General features: G+C 42.7%; 2 protein-coding genes across 9 annotated transcripts; one reads left to right on the plus strand and one right to left on the minus strand.

Moving 5' to 3' along the window:
* Positions 1-401: 401 nt before the first annotated feature.
* LOC120049613 (Y-box-binding protein 2-B-like) lies at positions 402-6,004 on the minus strand. 5 transcript variants are annotated; one of them, XM_038995919.1, is made up of 9 exons: positions 4,667-4,853; positions 4,465-4,528; positions 4,208-4,241; positions 3,903-4,037; positions 3,341-3,589; positions 2,970-3,052; positions 2,615-2,831; positions 2,377-2,526; positions 402-2,206 (listed from the first exon to the last, which is right to left on the minus strand). In XM_038995919.1, exons 5-9 carry the CDS (start codon positions 3,529-3,531, stop codon positions 2,023-2,025), a joined length of 825 nt encoding a protein of 274 aa, XP_038851847.1. In that variant the 5' UTR covers positions 3,532-3,589; positions 3,903-4,037; positions 4,208-4,241; positions 4,465-4,528; positions 4,667-4,853; the 3' UTR covers positions 402-2,022. The 5 variants fall into 5 exon arrangements, with proteins under 5 accessions (XP_038851847.1, XP_038851849.1, XP_038851850.1 ...); XM_038995921.1 differs by having other exon boundaries at positions 3,341-3,606; XM_038995922.1 differs by having other exon boundaries at positions 3,891-4,037.
* Positions 4,967-18,926, plus strand: LOC120049614 (eukaryotic translation initiation factor 5A-1). 4 transcript variants are annotated; one of them, XM_038995924.1, is made up of 6 exons: positions 5,035-5,264; positions 13,377-13,546; positions 14,201-14,305; positions 15,062-15,193; positions 17,519-17,569; positions 18,359-18,470. In XM_038995924.1, the coding sequence occupies exons 1-5, from the start codon at positions 5,213-5,215 to the stop codon at positions 17,543-17,545; spliced, it is 486 nt and encodes a 161-aa protein (XP_038851852.1). In that variant the 5' UTR covers positions 5,035-5,212; the 3' UTR covers positions 17,546-17,569; positions 18,359-18,470. The 4 variants fall into 4 exon arrangements, with proteins under 4 accessions (XP_038851854.1, XP_038851852.1, XP_038851851.1 ...); XM_038995926.1 differs by lacking the exons at positions 5,035-5,264; positions 17,519-17,569 and adding an exon at positions 4,967-5,028 and having other exon boundaries at positions 18,359-18,926; XM_038995923.1 differs by lacking the exon at positions 17,519-17,569 and having other exon boundaries at positions 18,359-18,926.
* Positions 18,927-19,788: the final 862 nt, after the last annotated feature.

The raw sequence follows: 19,788 nt of genomic DNA on the forward strand, positions 1-19,788 counted from the left end.
AGCTGCCACTGGGAAATTACGCTAGAGTGAAAAATATTGGCAGAATCAGGGGTTGCAGGAAATGATTCAAGGAAAAGGTTGCACAACATTACAAAGCATTGCACCAACTGAACAGACGCCAGAAAGGGTGAAAGGTCAATGGGGTGGGTGATTTATTACCAGAGCAGCCCATAATGGGTGATCAGGAACTAGAATGTTTCTGAACCTTGAGGCATTTACCCCACCCCCAGTATACATGTACAGATGGGGGTGATTTGATTCTGAGAGACTGCACAGATGTTTGAGGGAAAGAGACTTGGAGAAACTGGTATTCCTGCACTTTATCTACAAATAGATGTTTTCAGAGATGGAGAGAATCTGGTTGAAATATGACAAAAAACATGTACCTTTTTACAAAGCTATGGCGTGTGGCATTGACTGAGGTATTTTATTTCTGATAAAGTTAATACAAGTCTCATAGCAGGCTAACCACTCCACCGCTAGCAACCCACTTCAGTGTCCCTAAACTTGATTACACAAAATGGTGGACCGCTTTAACATGCGACTCAATGTACAGCCTATAGAGACTCCTTTTACGGAGAGGAAATACTGTGTTTAGTACTTAATGTATACAGTGTGCTGGTTTGCTTGACAAAAACAAAATGGTTCGAGCTTCACTCACATATAGGAGTAGATCTTTAGTTTCTGAATGGGACAGTGCCCCAAGTGAGCACTAATAGTATTCATTCTACTGGTTTCCAAACGTAGTTGATATGGCAACAGGCCTCTGATAACGTAGCAGCCAACTGCCCCTAAACTGCTACGCATGTGCTGTTTTAGGTCTATTATGTACTGTTTTGAGCATCTCCATGAAGATTAGTATTGAGCAATTGTACAGGGAGGACCTGTGGTTTATGTAAAGCGAGAAAAAAAACATGCAGTGTTGAGATGTGGGTCATGTGACAATTGTCCCCATTTGACAAACATGGGCATGTTGATGACCCAACATTTCAGAGAGTCATGTCATATATTACCATCCCCAGAAGTGTCAAAACACATGCAACTTATCTCATGTTATAGTTTAGATTAAATGTTGTTACTGGAGCTTGAGGTGAAGAAATTAAATGACCAACTTCAGTTTTATCCCACTAAGACATTTTACATTGTACTGAGAAATGTGAGCATACAAAGAACTGCATTGTAGTCTTTGCAAACATGATTTTTATAGACATTCTGATACTGACATTGCACATAATCCCCTCCAAAAAAGCACATACAAAAACAAAAAAGATTTCATTAAACCAGCCTCAGGCCTTTATGAGAGGGGGTGGGCAGCAGCATGTTTTAGAATCTGGGGGGGGGGGGGGGGGGGGGGGGGGGGGGTGTGTCAGGTCCCAGACCATACCACTACTCACACCTGCTTTGCTTTCATGTTATCAAACTTAAATAGAGGCTGGATCTGCTCCAATGCTTGTGCCCATTCTCAGTCAATTAAAGAACACTTGCTAGGGGTTTTGTGGTTTAAATGTGCATCCAAGCAGGTTCACACTTTCCCCCCCCTCAATTTATTCTAAAATTGAGTATTTTCTCAATTGTAAACACACACAACCCACTATATCCCTTCCTCTCCTCCTCCCATACAGTGTGTAGACAAGTCAGATGGGGTGGCTATGTACTGTTAGATGGGGGACTGCGAGACCTACAGAGCGAGACCGACAGATGCCAAGAGGGGTGAGCCCAACATTAAAACAAAATAAACTGAACACAAAATAATGCCACAACTTAAAACGTCCAACTTCAAAACAAGCAGTGGGTCCCACAGGATTTGAGCCTTCAATTGGCAACCAAATTACACCTGCAATATAGGTGGGCTTTCATTGAACGCCAGAATGTCCCAAAATTATAAAGCAAACAGGAAAAGCATAATCCATGCCTGGTGCTTTCCATCCCGTCAAAAGACTTATGTAATTCCTCTAAAAACCCATATGTAGAAAAATAACTAATTACTTAAGGAACTAAATGGTCACATTCTAGTGACTTCAGCTACGAGATGGCCAACGATGTGGTTTTGTAGTAGTGCAATAGGCGTAACGCTAAACCCTCCTCCACCCAACCCCTGAAAGGTTGCATCAGTTTAGCGTGGGGTCCCACCGCTTGCATGGGGTCACGTGACACCTTCCACTCAGAGGCGTCATTCTGCGGCCACGGGAACTGTCGTGGCAGGTGCCTGGAAAGGAAGATTTTTTTAGACTTAGTTGGCCATAACTATCCAAAGAATCTATATTAAAATGAAACTACACAAATGATAACCTACAGTAAGACTTCAGCAGCCAAGTTATGACCAGAAGAAACAGTTAATAAAAATAGAAGTACTGAGAAGACTTGGGTGCCTCGTACCTCTGGTGATTTGTGGATGGTTTTGGGGGAGGACTTGGGGGAAATCTTGGGGGAGCCTTTAGGGGAGGACTTGGGGGAGGCCTTGACATCAGCTGGCTTGGAGGTCTGAGGGGGGGTGCTAGGCCCCAAGGCTGGCTTCTCTGTCCCATCCTAAGACATGAACAGAAGGGAAACTTTGTCACGTAACATATTGTACAGGGGGAAAAATTTCCGTCACAACATTACATGAGCGGCTCACTTTAGAGACAGTGTTAGACTCGGAGTTCCTCTGCCTGCGGCGGCTGAACTGTCGGCGGGGTTTCTGGCTTTCTTCATTGGCCTGCTTCCTGTTTGTCTGCTGGGCCTCCTGGGCCTCCACCTCCTTCTGTCCGTCCGCTGCCTGGCCTTCCTGCCTCTCAGTGGGGGCGCTGCCATCCTGCTTACCCTCCCCAGGGGGTGGGCGAGGACGGAATGGCCTGAGAAGGTTAGGTGGCGGGGGACAAAGTCAAATGTACACAGTCAAATTGGCCTCTGGGCTCAAAAAGATCCATTGACATTAAGATCCTATCCCAAATAAATCTGCCAACAAAAAAATGCCATGTCACAAGTCTCACCTGCGGTACTGGGGCCTGAACCTGCGCGGTGGCGGCCTCTGCTGGTCGCCTTCCACTGCTGCCTCCTGTTCCCCTGACTCGCCCTGGGGAGAGAACAGACAACATGACACTAAAGGAGAGAACTGATTACACAACAGATATTCACAGGATGAGGGCCAACCTTCCTTAACCCCATCCCTCCATTTGCAGACATTTACAAACTGGAGAGAAGCAAGCAATATTCCTAGTAAATGAAAGTAGAAGGAAATAGCTGGTAGTAAGTTCCATTCATATTACTTTATCCATCCGTTTTTCTCTTCAAATAAGTCAACATGGAGGGAAAGGAACTTTAAACTGTTGGGATGCACCTTTTCCATCCATCTACTCCTCACCTCTTGTCCTTCCCGTCTGGGTCGGCGGGGCCTGCGTCGTCGCGGCGCGGGTCGTTCACCACCGTTCTCCCCTCTGCCATTCTCCCCTTCGCCTTCCGAGGTGGGGACAGAGGTGCCGTCACCCTTCTCATCATCGGGCCGAGGGCTGCGAGGGGAGATGCGGCGGCGGAAGCGACGTTTGTTGGGCGCATAGCGGCTGCCTTTCACAGGAACGCCGCTAGGCCCAGTCACGTTGGCTGCCTCAGAGCCCTGAGAGAGGGAAAGCGCTTGTTGGAGAGATATTTAAGAAAATGAACATGTTATTGAATTCTCAAATGTACAATTCAACCAGTTTTAGTGACATTGAAATTGAAGGGATAATTCCCAGATCAATATTTCCCATTCATTTGACTTTTCTCCGAATGTAGAAAGCTGCACACCTTGGCATAAAACTGAACATGGCTTACAACTAAGTCAGAGGCATGAAAAGGTCTGTCACATTTTGATTTGTGATACCTATCCCTTTTAGGCTTGTTAATTATGGGTGATATAAAATGAAAGCCATCCTTACAGGTTTACCTACCTTGGCGGCCTCGACCACATCAAACTCCACCACCTCCCCATCTCCAACACTGCGAAGGAACTTCCTGGGGTTGTTGTTCTTGATGGCAGTCTAAACAGCAGATGGATTGGGTGATGTGATACAGGGTTGTATTCACTAGGCACCAAACAGAAGAAAGCAGACTGAAACAGTAAGGGACTACCTGAACTGGTCCAATAGGAAACCCTCCTTTTCAATTGTAAAACAGTGCGCATTAATGAATGTGACCCAGTGGTATTAAGCAGCAGGTGCTCTTCCTGACATGAACTTAATCTTGCTGGGCTTACCTGATGAACAAAGACATCTTCTTTGGTGTCGTTTCTGAGGGGAAAAATAACATTACTAATGACAATTCCCATCCATCCATCCATGACAAACCATATCCATGTTAAAGTGTCAGATACATTTATCACAAAGCGTACACATTGTAGTACACATTGTAGTACAGCTAATGCCCATTAGTGTACAGTTTAATTGCACATCAGACAGCCACATTAAACAAAATAAATGATTCAGGGGCACCGTCTAGCACATAACATGGTACCTGTTGATAAAGCCATAGCCATTGCGCACGTTGAACCATTTCACGGTGCCTTGGACTGCAGTGGCTGCAAAAACAATGTAAAACATTTTTTAACCTTTCATTTTATTAGGGATTCATGCTGGGACCAAAAGGTATTTTACAGATGAGCCCTGTATACACACACGTACACAAATAAACGAAAAGTAAAACAACCATAGCATACCGTTGTCAGTAAAAGAAAGCTCCGCAGACTTTTGGATAAATACTATTCACAAATATCAAATTCAAGTCAAACCTTTAGGTCACTTGGCCATCAATGAATAGCATCTGAAGACTTAACGGGAAAGTATTACATTACCATAATGTCTAAAATGTTCTCCCTTATCGCAACTTCTTTTATCAACCAAAGTACTTCAAGCTAGGCTGCAGGATATGGCATTCGTGTCAATCATTAACAATACTTGACTAGAACCTACGGACTAGGGCAAGTGGGACTAATGTTTCCTGTGAAAACATTTACATTTTCGACATCGTGGTTAGTGCAATACATGAATACGCCTAGTAGTTGCAACTAAAAACAAAGAGGTAATTGCCACCGCTATTGGAATGTTGAATTGCAACTTCAGTCAAAGAATTTGCACCACTGCGCAATGCAATGCTGAAAACATTTTATGAAAGCCAGAACGTGGCAAATAAGTATGGATAAGTGATTATTTTGATCCGAAGGACTGTTAGATGGGAAAATCAGACTTCAATCGATGCTCAATCAATGACCTACACCTGTGAACGAATTCCCTCCACCTTGGAAAACGTGACATCTGGTAAAGTGAAGTTAAAGTATTATTTTGACAGCATTAGCCTAAATTCAACCACGTCGATAACTACATTTGTTTGAATTAATTTATAAAACCGAGTGCGTATAAACAGGTTGGCACATTACCAACCGCACAAACCAGCGAGGGGTAATTTGAAAAAACGTATGTCGTATGCGCTTCTTGAATAATATGTATCAACATTGATGTCATAGTCTTATAATAGAGCAGACATAAACCAATTATATAAAATTGTTCAAAGCCCAAGTCAGTAAGTAAAATATGGACGTGGAACTCGAGAAACGATACACTCCAAAAACTGCTTAGGTTCAGCACAATTTGACCTGGGTGTGCAATGTGGGCTACTCCAATTGATTAACATCACCCAAGACCTACAAACTGACAAGATAATGAAAATATAGCCTACGCACTTTACCTACTCAATTTGTAGCCATCTGACATCTTTAACGCATTGACTTGAAACACCTGGCCAATGTCGCTGCCTTGATAAATCCACACATACAACACTAACGAATTATTCAAACTTTTGTCAAGGAAGGTCTCTTCGCCACTAGTAATTATACTTTCCCTACCTATAATTTTTCTCTCCGGCTGTGGCGGTTCTTCCACTGGTGCCGACGATGGGGCGCTCTGCGCTTCTGTGTCGGTCATACTCGCACGGATACAGATTCACAATAATGTCCCCCTCTTGTCTTAACTTTGCTCAGATCACCACCGCAAACTTTTTATCCAGACAACGTCCCGGGATTCCCGATGTTAACCGCGCCCTCATTGGTATCATAATAGCCAATCCAGCAGTCTCATAGGCTCAGCAAGGAAGGCAATTGGAAGGGCCAAGGCTGCGAATAATGACATGTTTGAAAGTGAAAGCAGGTAGGTAGACGGGTGATTGACTGAATGAGGTGTTGTTATGCATGCAACCTCTCAGGACTGTGAACGAGCGGGCATGGCCTATATATAGGATGTACAAATTATTTTGAAAGCACATAGCATAGGAAACATTAGCATAGGAAACCATGTGTGTTTAAAACGCAAAGCGGAATTCAGATGGCCTATCTATCATATATGATATAGTCTAGATCTTCTTGGTGTTCCCTTCTCCTATAGCATGAGTAATGAGCGCATTATATATATTTAAAAAAAAATAATAATAATACAACAATAACGCACAAAATAGGCTCTAGCCTAAAGCATACTTAGGCTTAGTTTACTTGGTCAGTCAATAATGTAGGCTAAATAGCCCTACTTGTCCAATCTGTTGCTACAGGCCCTAGGCCACTACACAACCTGTCTCTCTGTTTTGGATATTACAGCTCGTGCTGCCGTCAGATATAAATTAAACACAGTTGGTCCCGGCGCCAAATCAGTCAGCACAAACACCCCAGGCAGACATGGTGATCAAAAGTCCCCGGCCCCTCATCTTTTCTCAGGCCCATGCCCTGACTCATCCACCAGTCCCAATCCTCCCCACTCCTCCATTTTACCTCAGAGTCTCCACCTGGCCCTTTGGCCCTCCATACATACAGTGCCAGTCAAAAGTTTGTACACACCTACTCATTCAAAGGTTTTTCTTTATTTCGACTATTTTCTACATTGTAGAATAATAGTGAAGACATCAAAACTATGACATAACACATATGGAATCATGTAGTAACCAAAAAAGTGTGAAACAAATCAATATATTTTATATTTGAGATTCTTCAAAGTAGCCACCCTTTGCCTTGATGACAGCTTTGCACACTATTGGCATTCTCTCAACCAGATTCACCTGGAATGCTTTTCCAACCGTCTTGAGGGAGTTCCCACATATGCTGAGCACTTGTTGGCTGCTTTTCCTTCACTCTGAGGTCCAACTATTCCAAACCATCTCAATTGGGTTGAGGTTTGGTGATTGTGGAGGCCAGGTCATCTGATGCAGCACTCCATCACTCTCCTTCTTGGCCAAATAGCCCTTGCACAGCCTGGAGGTGTGTTGGATCATTGTCCTGTTGAAAAACAAATGATAGTCCCACTAAGTGCAAACCAGATGGGATGGCGTATCGCTGCAGAATGCTGTGGTAGCCATGCTGATTAAGTGTGCCTTGAATTAAAATAAATCACTGACAGTGTCACCAGCAAAGCACCATCACACCTCCTCCTCCATGCTTCACGGTGGGAACAACACATTCTGAGATCATCCGTTCACCTACTCTATATCTCACAAAGACACGGCGGTTGGAACCAAAAATTGCACATTTGGACAGATTTCAACCGGTCTAATGTCCATTGCTCGTGTTTCTTGGCCCAAGCAAGTCACTTCTTCTTATTGGTGTCCTTTATTAGTGGTTTCTTGCAGCAATTCGACCATGAAGGCCTGATTCACGCAGTCTCCTCTGAACAGTTGATGTTGAGATGTGTCTGATACTTCAAATCAAATCAAATCAAATTGTATTTGTCACATACACATGGTTAGCAGATGTTAATGCAAGTGTAGCGAAATGCTTGTGCTTCTAGTTCCGACAATGCAGTAATAACCAACAAGTAATCTAACCTAACAATTCCACAACTACTACCTTATACACACAAGTGTAAAGGGATAAAGAATATGTACATAAAGATATATGAATGAGTGATGGTACAGAACGGCATAGGCAAGATGCAGTAGATGGTATAGAGTACAGTATATACATATGAGATGAGTAATGTAGGGTATGTAAACATAAAGTGGCATAGTTTAAAGTGGCTAGTGATACATGTATTACATAAAGATGGCAAGATGCAGTAGATGATATAGAGTACAGTATATACATATACATATGAGATGAGTAATGTAGGGTATGTAAACATTATATTAAGTGGCATTGTTTAAAGTGGCTAGTGGTACATTACTTGAACTCTGTGAAGCATTTTTTTGGGCTGCAAATTATGAGGCTGGTAACTAATGAACTGATCCTTTGCAGCAGAGGTAACTCTGGGTCTTCCTTTCCTGTGGCGGTCCTCATGAGAGCCAGTTTCATCATAGTGCATGATGTTTTTTGCGACTGCACTTGAAGAAACTTTCAAAGTTCTTGACATCTTCCGAATTGACTGACCATCATGTTTTAAAGTAATGATGGACTGTCGTTTCTCTTTGCTTGTTTGAGCTGTTCTTGCCATATTTTGGACTTGGTCTTTTACCAAACAGGGCTATCTTCTGTATACCACCCCTACCTTGTCACAATTGGCTCAAATGCATTAAGAACGAAATAAACTCCACAAATGTACTTTTAACAAGGCACACCTGTTAATTGAAATGCATTCCAGGTGACTACCTCATGAAGCTGGTTGAGAGAATGCCAAGAGTGTGCAAAGCTGTCATCAAGGCAAAGGGTGGCTACTTTGAAGAATCTCAAATATAAAATATATTTAGATTTGATTAACACTTTTTTGGTTACTACATGATTCCATATGTCTTATTTCATAGTTTTGATGTCTTCACTATTATTCTACAATGTAGAAAATAGTCAAAATAAAGAAAAACCCTTGAATGAGTAGGTGTTCTAAAACCTTTGACTGGTACTGTAGGACATGGGATTCATGTTTCACTGGGATAAATTTAACACACCGGGGAACTGCCAAGTTCTTTGGGGCCATCCACTGGACACTGACTGTGACTGCCACCATGTCAATGCCACCATTGGGGGCAATACCACCATAGGTAGCCTCTCACAAAGTGCAAAGACTTTTACCAATAATAAGACGCTGTTATTAGGCATGGGCTACATCAGCGACATATATTCAGCATTAAAACCAGAACCCTCTAAAACCTAAATCTACTTTTAAAAAAAGTTGAACATTTTACTATAGTATAATATTGCCTTGAAAGTCAAAAATGGTGAAGGGTAAGGGTTCATTCTCTATTGAGGCTTCGGTCAGTATCCAAGTGTGCGTTATTGTTTTATGTGTCGCGTTTACGTTCAATTGCATATGCATAGCAGTATTATGCATAGTTTGACGTCAAACGGAAGGATGGTAACACATGATTCTGCCAGTGTATGTTTGTGTTAAACTGGGGCTCATAGACTCGAATGTTAGACTCAACGTTCATATCGGTTGATAATATTGGCGTCAGACTGCTGAAGGTAAAAGGACCAAGGACAGGGAACGTTTGTGTTATTGTATCGTGTGTGACTTCCTGGTGTTTACAGAACACTGGAGCTGTGAGATAAGGATATCAGTGCCGGTGTTGTGCCGAAAATCTCTCCCCTGACAGAATTCTCCCCCCATTCGCGTGAACGCGCACACACTCAATTCTTCATTGCTGCGACTTGCTTGCTAGTTGAGATGTCTGATCTTCACTGCGTTGTCAGTTTAGCCCACATTTCACTGATCTTAGTAGCAGAAAGCATGTTTTATTTGTATCCTTAAAGGCAGCTGTCAATGATCACGTTAGGCTGCGTTTCATTCTATATTAATGGCGGTTTGATCGAGGGGTAGGCGCTATTAATATCTGCAGTTTATGGTTTGGCTATTTGTTTCAAGTGTATTAGTCTATAAATAAATATTTTTGCCAAAATTCGACATATCTTCCATGTCTTATTCGACTAGTAGTTGTTCTGAGATGTTTATTGCTTGCCTACATTTTACTCCCTCCTCTATGTTTACTATAATACACATACATTAATTATTCATCTTGGTTGCCTATCCTGACGTGAAGTTTGTTCTATAGAAAGTACTTGACCCTGATGTGTGCCACATTAAGTATTTGACTCTAGTGACACAATTAAGGAAATTAGAAGGGGGGGGGGGGGGGGGGGGGGGGGGGGGAGTATTTCAGCAAGACCATTTTCTTGCCTGCCGAAATCCCCCCCTTCTAAGTTCCTTAATTTTGTCACTAGAGTAAACATTTCAGAACAACTACTAGTCGAATAAGACATGGGAGAGATGACAAATTTAGGGAAAGAGGTTTATTTATAGACTAATACACAAATAGCCAAACCGAAAACTGCAGATCATACCGCCATAAAAATGAAATGAAATGCAGCCTAATGTGATCATTGACAGCTGCCTTGAAGGGCACAAATAAAACATGCTTTCTGCTACTAAGATCAGTGAAATGTAGGCTAAACTGACAACGGAGTGAAGAGCAGAAATCTCAACTAGCAAGCAAGTCGCAGCAATGAAGAATTGAGTGTGTGCGCGTTCACGCAAAGGGGGGGATTCTGTCAGGGGGGAGATTTTCGGCACAACACCTGTTTGGAGAAATCAGTTGTAGCAGTTGAGCATGTACCAATGAATGGCTGCAGTATAGCTGTTAATTAACATTGATGATGAATATGAGTATGATGCATGAAATGTTAGGCACACGTGTATGAAAGCATGTATTATGCTGTCCTCGAGCAGTTGTCTATTAATGTAATGTATTGTCCTGTTTCATGTTTTGTGTGGACCCCAGGAACAATAGCTGCTGCTTTAACAGTAGCTAATGGGGATCCTAATAAAATACTAAAACACTAGTTACATGGTGCACAAAACAGCGCCCATATTGTTATTCCCGAAGATAACAGTCATTAGAATGAATGAGAGGGTCCCCATGCCTAGTACATGCACTCGGTCTTGTTGGCTAGAAAATATTAATCTCTGTTATTTGATGCAGTTGAGGTAAATGTATGTAATTTTCTTCTGGTTCTGAGCTCATTTGGACAAGAGGTTCCATTCCAAGTCTCTCGATATTCCCATGATTTCGCCCCCCTCCCCTGTTCTAGAATCTGAGGTTTGAGGGTGACCACGCCTGCGCACTGAGCACCATACTGCCGAGGTTCATTTCATGGGTATTTGGAAAGGCTGGCTGAGGGAGTGAGTGAGCGAAAGGTGGAGAGTGCTAGGCTTTAAGGTTCACATTCTTTTTAGGCTGGCGGCTGACCTAAGCGTGCACCCCCCGACGAGAACGATTTCGACCGTGCGGAGGCTAATGAAAGCGACTGGAATGAGAGAAAAATAAAGTGAGAGCTGATTTAAGAGTAAAGGAACGACAAGCAGAGGCACCGCGGTGGTAGACACCAGCCAGACAACCGTTAGCTACCGACGGAGAGAGAGAGAAAAGGAAAAAATTAAAAGGGGGACGGTTTGACATTTGTGTAAAGCGCACAGAGTAACCAAGTTGTGGAAACCTTAGTACACCGGGTAAGTTAGCATACTTATCATAACATGAATATAAAGGGCGTAATCTTGCGTGAGAATAACATTGCAAATGCACATGGCTGCTCATAGCTGTCACGTTATTTTCATGCTACATAGCTGGTCACTTGTGAGCATTGTGTGATGATAGCCTAGTAATAAAACAACATTGTATTGTTGGATAACCCTCCAGGCAATCGTTGTTTCCAGTTTGATAAGCAATATGCTGTTAACTTTATTAGTGAGCAAGGGCCAATTTTTCTCTACGTATCAGCCCACTACATTGATTTAATCCAAATTAACTGGTGGTACGATTTTACGCATAGAAATTGACCCAAATAACTTGGACCGAAACTCATCCTGCAGGTATGCACGCCGTAGCCTTATCATACGCATCAGCTTAATAATTATACTCTAGTAGCCTACATTCCAATTAGCAACGTCGCCTATTCAATGTATCAAGATTACGATATCTCCTTATGTGCTTAATGTAACAATGTAACACACTGAAATGACCACGCGCTAATGTAACAATGTTGCACTTTGCTCGAGACTGGAGCAGAGCCCCCAGTTATAGTGGGCCTCAGCCACTGAGCAGTGTTCATGCATGCAGCGACGCCGTCACTGACAGCACGTTAACGTTTTGTGCGCACTAGGCCGCACTCGGCTCCAACACTGCGGAGCAAGACACGCGTGCTATAAAAAGGTGGCATTGACAGTTTTTCTGTCACTAATATGTTAAATTAACATATCCTTATTATTAATAAGTGTGTTTACGTGAGTCTCTTAATGTCAAAGTGGCCTTGTGTGTGTCAAGCGCCGTCGATAAAATGCTATCAGTATAATCAGTGTCGTTTACCAGGCTATGGCTGCAGACCGAATTAAATCATAGTAGATTACTTGGAATATGGGGCCGGCCATACTTTTGTAGAGCATTGTCTTGAATGGACATTACTTTCCACCTTTATCTTTGCCATTATTCTAATAGCAAGTTGACCGTTGTAATATTTTTGACATTCTAACCGAAAAGCAAGACGCACCAGTGCACTGGGCCTTTCCTTGAATCGCGTCCACTCCGCCGCCACATAATCACTTACACACACTCAGCAAATAATACACCTGCTTGTTTCCATATTTAATTATTTGAAAATCTTCCTATTTTTCTGCCAATGGCACAAAAATAACAAAGATAAGGCCTATAAATGATTGAGTAAACTGTTATATATTTTTTGCTTATTGTGAGTAGGCTATGGCTGACTGGTCCAGGTGCCATATCTCTGTTACTTTATTTAGCTCAGTCTGCTCTTTTTCTCTCTCCTTATGGCAGTGAACCAGCTCTTCATTAATTTTGTATTCAATTAATAATGTTGCATTTCTTAAAGTTATTAAGTAAAATATGTAATTAATTCTCTGGTCATTTGGACAAATTCAAAATTATTATTGACAATTCACAGAGGGAGACAGTACTGCACACTTCATTACACTGTAGGTAATAATTTTTATTTTGCTGACTAATGTGTTTATTGTTAATAATATGAAGTTTGCAGGAGTACACTCCCTTTGTATACATTTATTCTTTAGCAATGCCTTTTAAACATCTATTGTAGACTTATCAACAAATAGCTCATTTCCAAAGCATAAGCCATAACCAATATGTATTAGAATGGAGTTAGAGGCATGTAGACCACTTGGAGTTATTGGTCTCTGCCCTGAACTGCCCTCCCACAGGACTCCTCCCCCTATGGCAGGACTCCTCTGCCCCCAACCCCAGGGCTCCTCCCCCAACCCCTGAACTCCAATCCCCCTCCCCATGACTTCTACCCCAGGACTCCTCAGTATTTGAGTGATGCCATTACCAGTGATGCCATTACCAGCAGTGTCATTAACCAGTTCTTAGTCCTCGTTAACCTCTCTCCATATCCCCCCTTCCCTCTCCCCGCTGTGACATCATGGGCTCGGGAGCAGGTATGGCAGACGCAGACGTCGACTTCCAGACAGGCGATGCCGGGGCATCCGCCACCTTCCCCCAGCAGTGCTCGGCCCTGCGCAAGAACGGCTTCGTGGTGCTGAAGGGACGACCCTGCAAGATCGTGGAGATGTCCACCTCCAAGACCGGAAAACATGGCCACGCTAAGGTCAGTGGTGTCTGACTGTAACCATTTTTATAGCTCTGGATAATGAGTTATAATAAAGATGTTGTGTTCCATGCAGACATAATTACATTGATCAGAGTAATGAGAAAGAGTAGCTGTGGCTGTTATCTTGAATTCGGTAAGACGTTCCTCCAGTCAAAAGAACAAGACTTTCTCACATTTGCAGCGTTATCCTGAACTTCACACTATATGTCTTGTCTATGTGCTGTGTGTCTATGTGCTGTGTGTCTATGTGCTGTGTGTCTATGTGCTGTGTGTCTATGTGCTGTGTGTCTATGTGCTGTGTGTCTATGTGCTGTGTGTCTATGTGCTGTGTGTCTATGTGCTGTGTGTCTATGTGCTGTGTGTCTATGTGCTGTGTGTCTATGTGCTGTGTGTCTATGTGCTGTGTGTCTATGTGCTGTGTGTCTATGTGCTGTGTGTCTATGTGCTGTGTGTCTATGTGCTGTGTGTCTATGTGCTGTATGTCTATGTTCTGTATGTCTATGTGCTGTGTGTCTATGTGCTGTGTGTCTATGTGCTGTGTGTCTATGTGCTGTGTGTCTATGTGCTGTGTGTCTATGTGCTGTGTGTCTATGTGCTGTGTGTCTGCCAGCTCCATAAACAGTTTTGTGTTTTTGTTTTCTTTATGGGCAGGTCCACATGGTTGGTATTGACATCTTCAACGGCAAGAAGTATGAGGATATCTGTCCCTCCACCCACAACATGGACGTCCCCAACATCAAGAGACTGGACTACCAGGTGAAGGGCCAAAGTAGTGAGGAGGACAGAAAGGACGGAGGGAGAGAGGGAGAAGTAGAGAGAAAGAGGTATTGCCAGTTTGAGTGAGATGGCCAGTCACCCAAAATTCTGATTCCCTATTTCTAATTCCCTGACTCACGCCCCTGCCTCAAATCAAATCCAATTTAATTTCTCACATGCGGCGAATATAACAGGTGTCGATGTGCCCCTTGTTGACGCACACTGGAAGATCTGAGGGGATTGATTAGGTGTCAACAGTATCGTGGAAACTCCCTCTAGTCTATTAACAGGCTAAATGGAGACATCAGCATTTTTCCTGTACCAATCCAGTGGGAAGGTGAGGGTAGAGGAACGCATCGTAGTATTTGTGCTGATGTAGGTGAAGGTCATTATTTAGTAAAACACTGGGATGGAATGCCTTTGATCTACACCAGCACATGTTCCAAACCTTTTCATGGTCCTTAGAGCTGGATAGGGAACCTCAAGTAGGTAGCTGTAGCTTTCTCCTGTGCTCATTTCCATTCTCTTTGGGCTGGGAGACTTTGGCACTGTGGGTAGGGGTGACAGTCAGTTGATTGGAGGGCACAAAAGAGCTCAAATTGGTAGACTGGCAGTGCATTGGCATTCACAAAAGGTGCAGAAACTAAAACAAAGAGCCTATTTCATACATTGTCTCTTATCTTTTCTGTCATCATAACACAACCTTATTCTCATCTCTTCTTTATCCTTTCGCTCCCTCCTCACTTCCCCCTGCAGTTGATTGGGATCACGGATGGTTACCTGTCTCTGCTCCAGGACAGTGGTGAGGTGAGAGAGGACCTGAAGATGCCAGAGGGAGACATGGGCAAAGAGATCGAAACCAAGTACGACGCTGGAGAGGAAATTCTGGTCAGTGGTGTTCCCGTTTCCTCTCTTCTTGTTGTTATTGGTTTTTCTTGTTCTGCTATGATTCTCCCTGGAGAGAAAATTACATTGTTGTTTTTACTGAACCTTTTGTTAATGAGGCAAGTCAGTTAAGAACAAATTCTTATTTACAATGAAGGCCTAAACCGGCTAAACCCGGACGACATATTTGTCACGCCCTGACCTTAGAGATCCTTTTAACTCTCTATTTGGTTAGGTCAGGGTGTGACTAGGGTAGGCAATCTATGTTTTCTATTTCTTTGTTGGCCTGGTATGGTTCCCAATCAGAGGCAGCTGTCCATCGTTGTCTCTGATTGGGGATCATATTTAGGCAGCCTTTTCCCACCTGTTGTTTGTGGGATCTTGTTTTTGTGTAGCTGCCTGTGAGCAGCCCAGAACGTCACATTTCGTTTTCTTCTGTATTGTTTTTGGTGGGTTTCATATTTATTAAACATTTGGAACTCTAAGTACGCTGCGCCTTGGTCCATTCATTCAGACGAGCGTGACAGAAGATCCCACCACAACTGGACCAAGCAGCGTGCCCAGGAGGAGATGGCATCCTGGTCTTTGGAGGAGGTCGAGGAGAGAATATCCTGGACTTGGGAGGAAGTCTTGGCAAGACACGAAACCCTGCCGGGGAAGCAGGCGGAAGCAGCAAAGGAGCAACAACGACGACACCGGGGTTCGCGACCACGGCGGAAGCCCGTGAGGCAGCCTAAAGAAATGTTTTGGGGGGGGGAACACGGGGTGGTTGGCGGAGCCAGGGTTTGAACCAGAGCCAACTCCCCGTACTCACCGTGGTGAGTGTGTGACCGGTCAGGCACCATGTTTTGCGGTGATACGCACTGTGTCTCCAGTGCACATCCACAGCCCGGAGCGTTCTGTGCCAGCTCCCCGCACTTGCCGTGCGGACATCATTTGAGTCAATTGGAGGTGTACCTGTGGATGGATTTCAAGGCCTACCTTCAAACTCAATTCCTCTTTGCTTGACATCATGGGAAAGTCAAAAGAAATCAGCCAAGACCTCAGAAAGAAAATTGTAGACCTCCACAAGTCTGGTTCATCCTTGGGAGCAATTTCCAAACCTGAAGGTACCACGTTCATCTCTACAAACAATAGTACGCAAGTATAAACACCATGGGACCACGCAGCTGTCATACCGCTCAGGAAGGAGACACGTTTTGTCTCCTAGAGAAGAACGTACTTTGCTGTGAAAAGTGCAAATCAATCCCAGAACAACAGCAAAGGACCTTGTGAAGATGCTGGAGGAAACAGGTACAAAGTATCTATATCCACAGGCTTGCAAGTCGAAGAACACCATCCCAACCGTGAAACACGGGGATAGCAGCATCATGTTGTGGGGGTGCTTTGCTGCAGGAGGGACTGGTGCACTTCACAAAATAGATGGCATCATGAGGGTGGAAAATTATGTGGATATATTGAAGCAACATCTCAAGACATCAGTCAGGAAGTTAAAGCTTGGTCGCAAATAGTTCTTCCAAATGGACAATGACCCCAAGCATACTTCCAGAGTTGTGCGAAAATGGCTTAAGAACAACAAAGTCAAGTTATTGGTGTGACCATCACAAAGCCCTGACCTCAATCCTATAGAAAATGTGTGGGCAGAACTGAAAAAGCATGTGCGAGCAAGGAGGCCTACGAACCTGACTTGGTTACACCAGCTCTGTCGGGAGGAATGTGCCAAAATTCACCCAACTTATTGTGGGAAGCTTGTGGAAGGCTACCCAAATCGTTTGACCCAAGTTAAACAATTTAAAGGCAATGCTACCAAATACTAATTGAGTGCATGTGAACTTCTGACCCACTGGGAATGTGATGAAAGAAATAAAAGCTGCAATAAATCATTATCTCTACTATTATTCTGACATTTCACATTCTTAAAATAAAGTGGTGATCCTAACTGACCTAAGACAGGACATTTTTTCTAGGATTAAATGTCAGGAATTGTGAAAAACTGAGTTTAAATGTATTTGTCAATGTAAACTTCCGACTTCAACTGTATGTTATTAGCTAGCTAGCCAATTTGACATGGCCCATCAATCAATGTAGTCTGTCTGTCAGCAGCAATCGTGATTAAACACTATTTAAAAACACTGTTGAAAAGGGGATAATGTTTGCTAACTTTGCTAAGTAGGCCTTTGTTGGTTGGAGAAAAAAGTACATTATTTCAACTAACCAACCACTATGTGTAGCCAACTGTAAAAAGTTTATACCAGTAGTTTGCAAAGTAAACATTATCAGCCATCAGTAATGTGACTTTGGCAAATGCGCCCTTCTGCTGCTTGACAGGCAGACCCCACAAAGGATGGAAAATGAACCTAAACCACTCGTACTTGTCAGGTATAGTTCACTTTTTTATATCACTCAAATATCCATTTAATGGTGGCAAATATTGAGACATATCGTGAGGCTCTACCCTCATGTATCTGAAATTACATGATCAATGGATGTTTACTGATCATGAAAAGCATGCAGTTATACCTACTTTCTGTAAGTTTATAATTCTGATAGAGCTAAATGTGCACAATTGTTTTGCATGGAATAATCTGACATTTGTAGTTCTGACTATTCTCTTCAAGAGGTGATGACATTACAACCAAATAGTTAACATTTCTATAATAATCCCTTGAAACCGGCACTCGGTTGTCAATGGTTTTAGAGAAGCTGCGGGTTTCCAAGCCCCCCGGAAAACAAATCAAGCGCTCTGCAACTTATTGTGATGTTTTATTGATAACAACCCGTTACAGCCGCTATTGTCACATTGAACCCGTATACTTCTGGGAATTGAATGTCCCTGTCACAAACTGTTCAAAATATCAGAGCTCACACTGGCTTAGCAGAGCAAACAAATGCCCTCACTTCACAGTTAACAATGAATATTGGCAGCACTAGAGATACATGGAATTCATCAGTAAGACTGTACCATACTCCTAGCAGCTCTCTGCATTCCCAAGTCAACCGGCTGTAAAAGTTGTGTTATGGTTTGGGGGTTACAGTTACTTCAAGTCTCAGGGAAGGGGATGATGTCACAGCCTAAGATGGCCACACCTAGTTTACTTCCACTACACCTGGAAAGTTGTTGTTCTTCTAATAATAATCATTTAAAAATCATTTTTGTTTGTTTCCCAGATCACTGTTCTGTCTGCAATGAATGAGGAGGCTGCAGTTGCCATCAAGGCCATGGCTAAATAAGACACTACAGGTAAACACAGAAGCTTTCTGTATCCCAACCGACGTACCTGTCACCCCTCACCTCAGTCATACACACACTGCCTGTGACAAAAGTGGCTGGAAATGTGTGGTATGTGTGTGTCATGCCATGCATTTTATTTGTATGTTTATTTATCAGCCAAGGCTAGGTACACTCTTTACTTTGCCTAACAACATACTGAAACGCTTTGGCTGCTACACAGGCTACTTTCTTATTTCATTTACTAGGCTGTGTAGTGTTTAAGCTGACTACAGCATATGTCTGTTTTGAAAAACATGGGGAAATAACTGGACTGTATACTGAGGATGTCTTACATGTTAATTAAATTAAATCTCTGAAGAATACCTGTGAAGCAATATGTTACAGCAATGGACTTTTCTACCCCTTATGCACTTTGTACTTGTTGTTATTCATTTACGGTATTTATGTACAAGCACAATGTGTGTATATGTGTATATCTTGTATAAAGAGTTGTTTTAATATAGATTCCCATGCTTGGTGTATTTGTGTGAGTGTAATGGTATATTTCAGTGGTTTTCTAACTTTTTCAGTGGTGACACAATTTTTTCCCCCCCAAGAATTTCTCACAACCCCGGCCCAAATCTAATGACACACCCTTAAAATCAGTTCAATTATTTTACATCAACAAATAACCTAAAATTCATTGCATTCGTCTCTTATCAAAATGAAAAGAACCCAATAAATACATTTAGTCCATAAAATTGTATTTTTCTAATTATCTTTCTCAAAACGTTGGTATATTGTCCCATGCAATAATCTGTACTCTTAAAGGGATACTTCCGGATTTTGGCAATGAGGCCTTTTATCTACTTTCCCAGAGTCAGATGAACCTGTTTACCAGTTTTATGTCTATGCGTGCAATTGCTAACTAGCGTTAGCGCAATGACGAAGTGTATGGGTATCTGCTAGCATGCTAGCAGGTACCCATAGACTCAGATACCCATAGACTTCCAGTAATTGTGCTGATACTAGTTAGCATTAGCTCGCTAAACTACCTCTAACTTCCTACATAATGTGCACCGACATAAAAATGGTATCCACAAGTTCATCTGACTCTGGGGAAGTAGATAAAGGGCCTCATTGCCAAAATCCTGAATATCCCTTTAATTAGAAAAATGAAGAGTACCGACCCCACTGAAGTTCTGCTGCGACCCCGACTTTGAATACCACTGGATATGAAATGTGAGGTCAAGGTTGTTGAATGTGCTGTTGGTTACTGTATTTTGATGTGTGAACGGATCTTTGTGTTTGGAGTGTGTACTGTACCTCAAAGAACTTGAACTGTTTTGTATTGATGCACACTCAACTACACTGTCCGCTTTTTTTC

Source organism: Salvelinus namaycush, chromosome 6 (assembly GCF_016432855.1).
Source record: "Salvelinus namaycush isolate Seneca chromosome 6, SaNama_1.0, whole genome shotgun sequence".
NCBI lineage: Eukaryota > Metazoa > Chordata > Actinopteri > Salmoniformes > Salmonidae > Salvelinus > Salvelinus namaycush.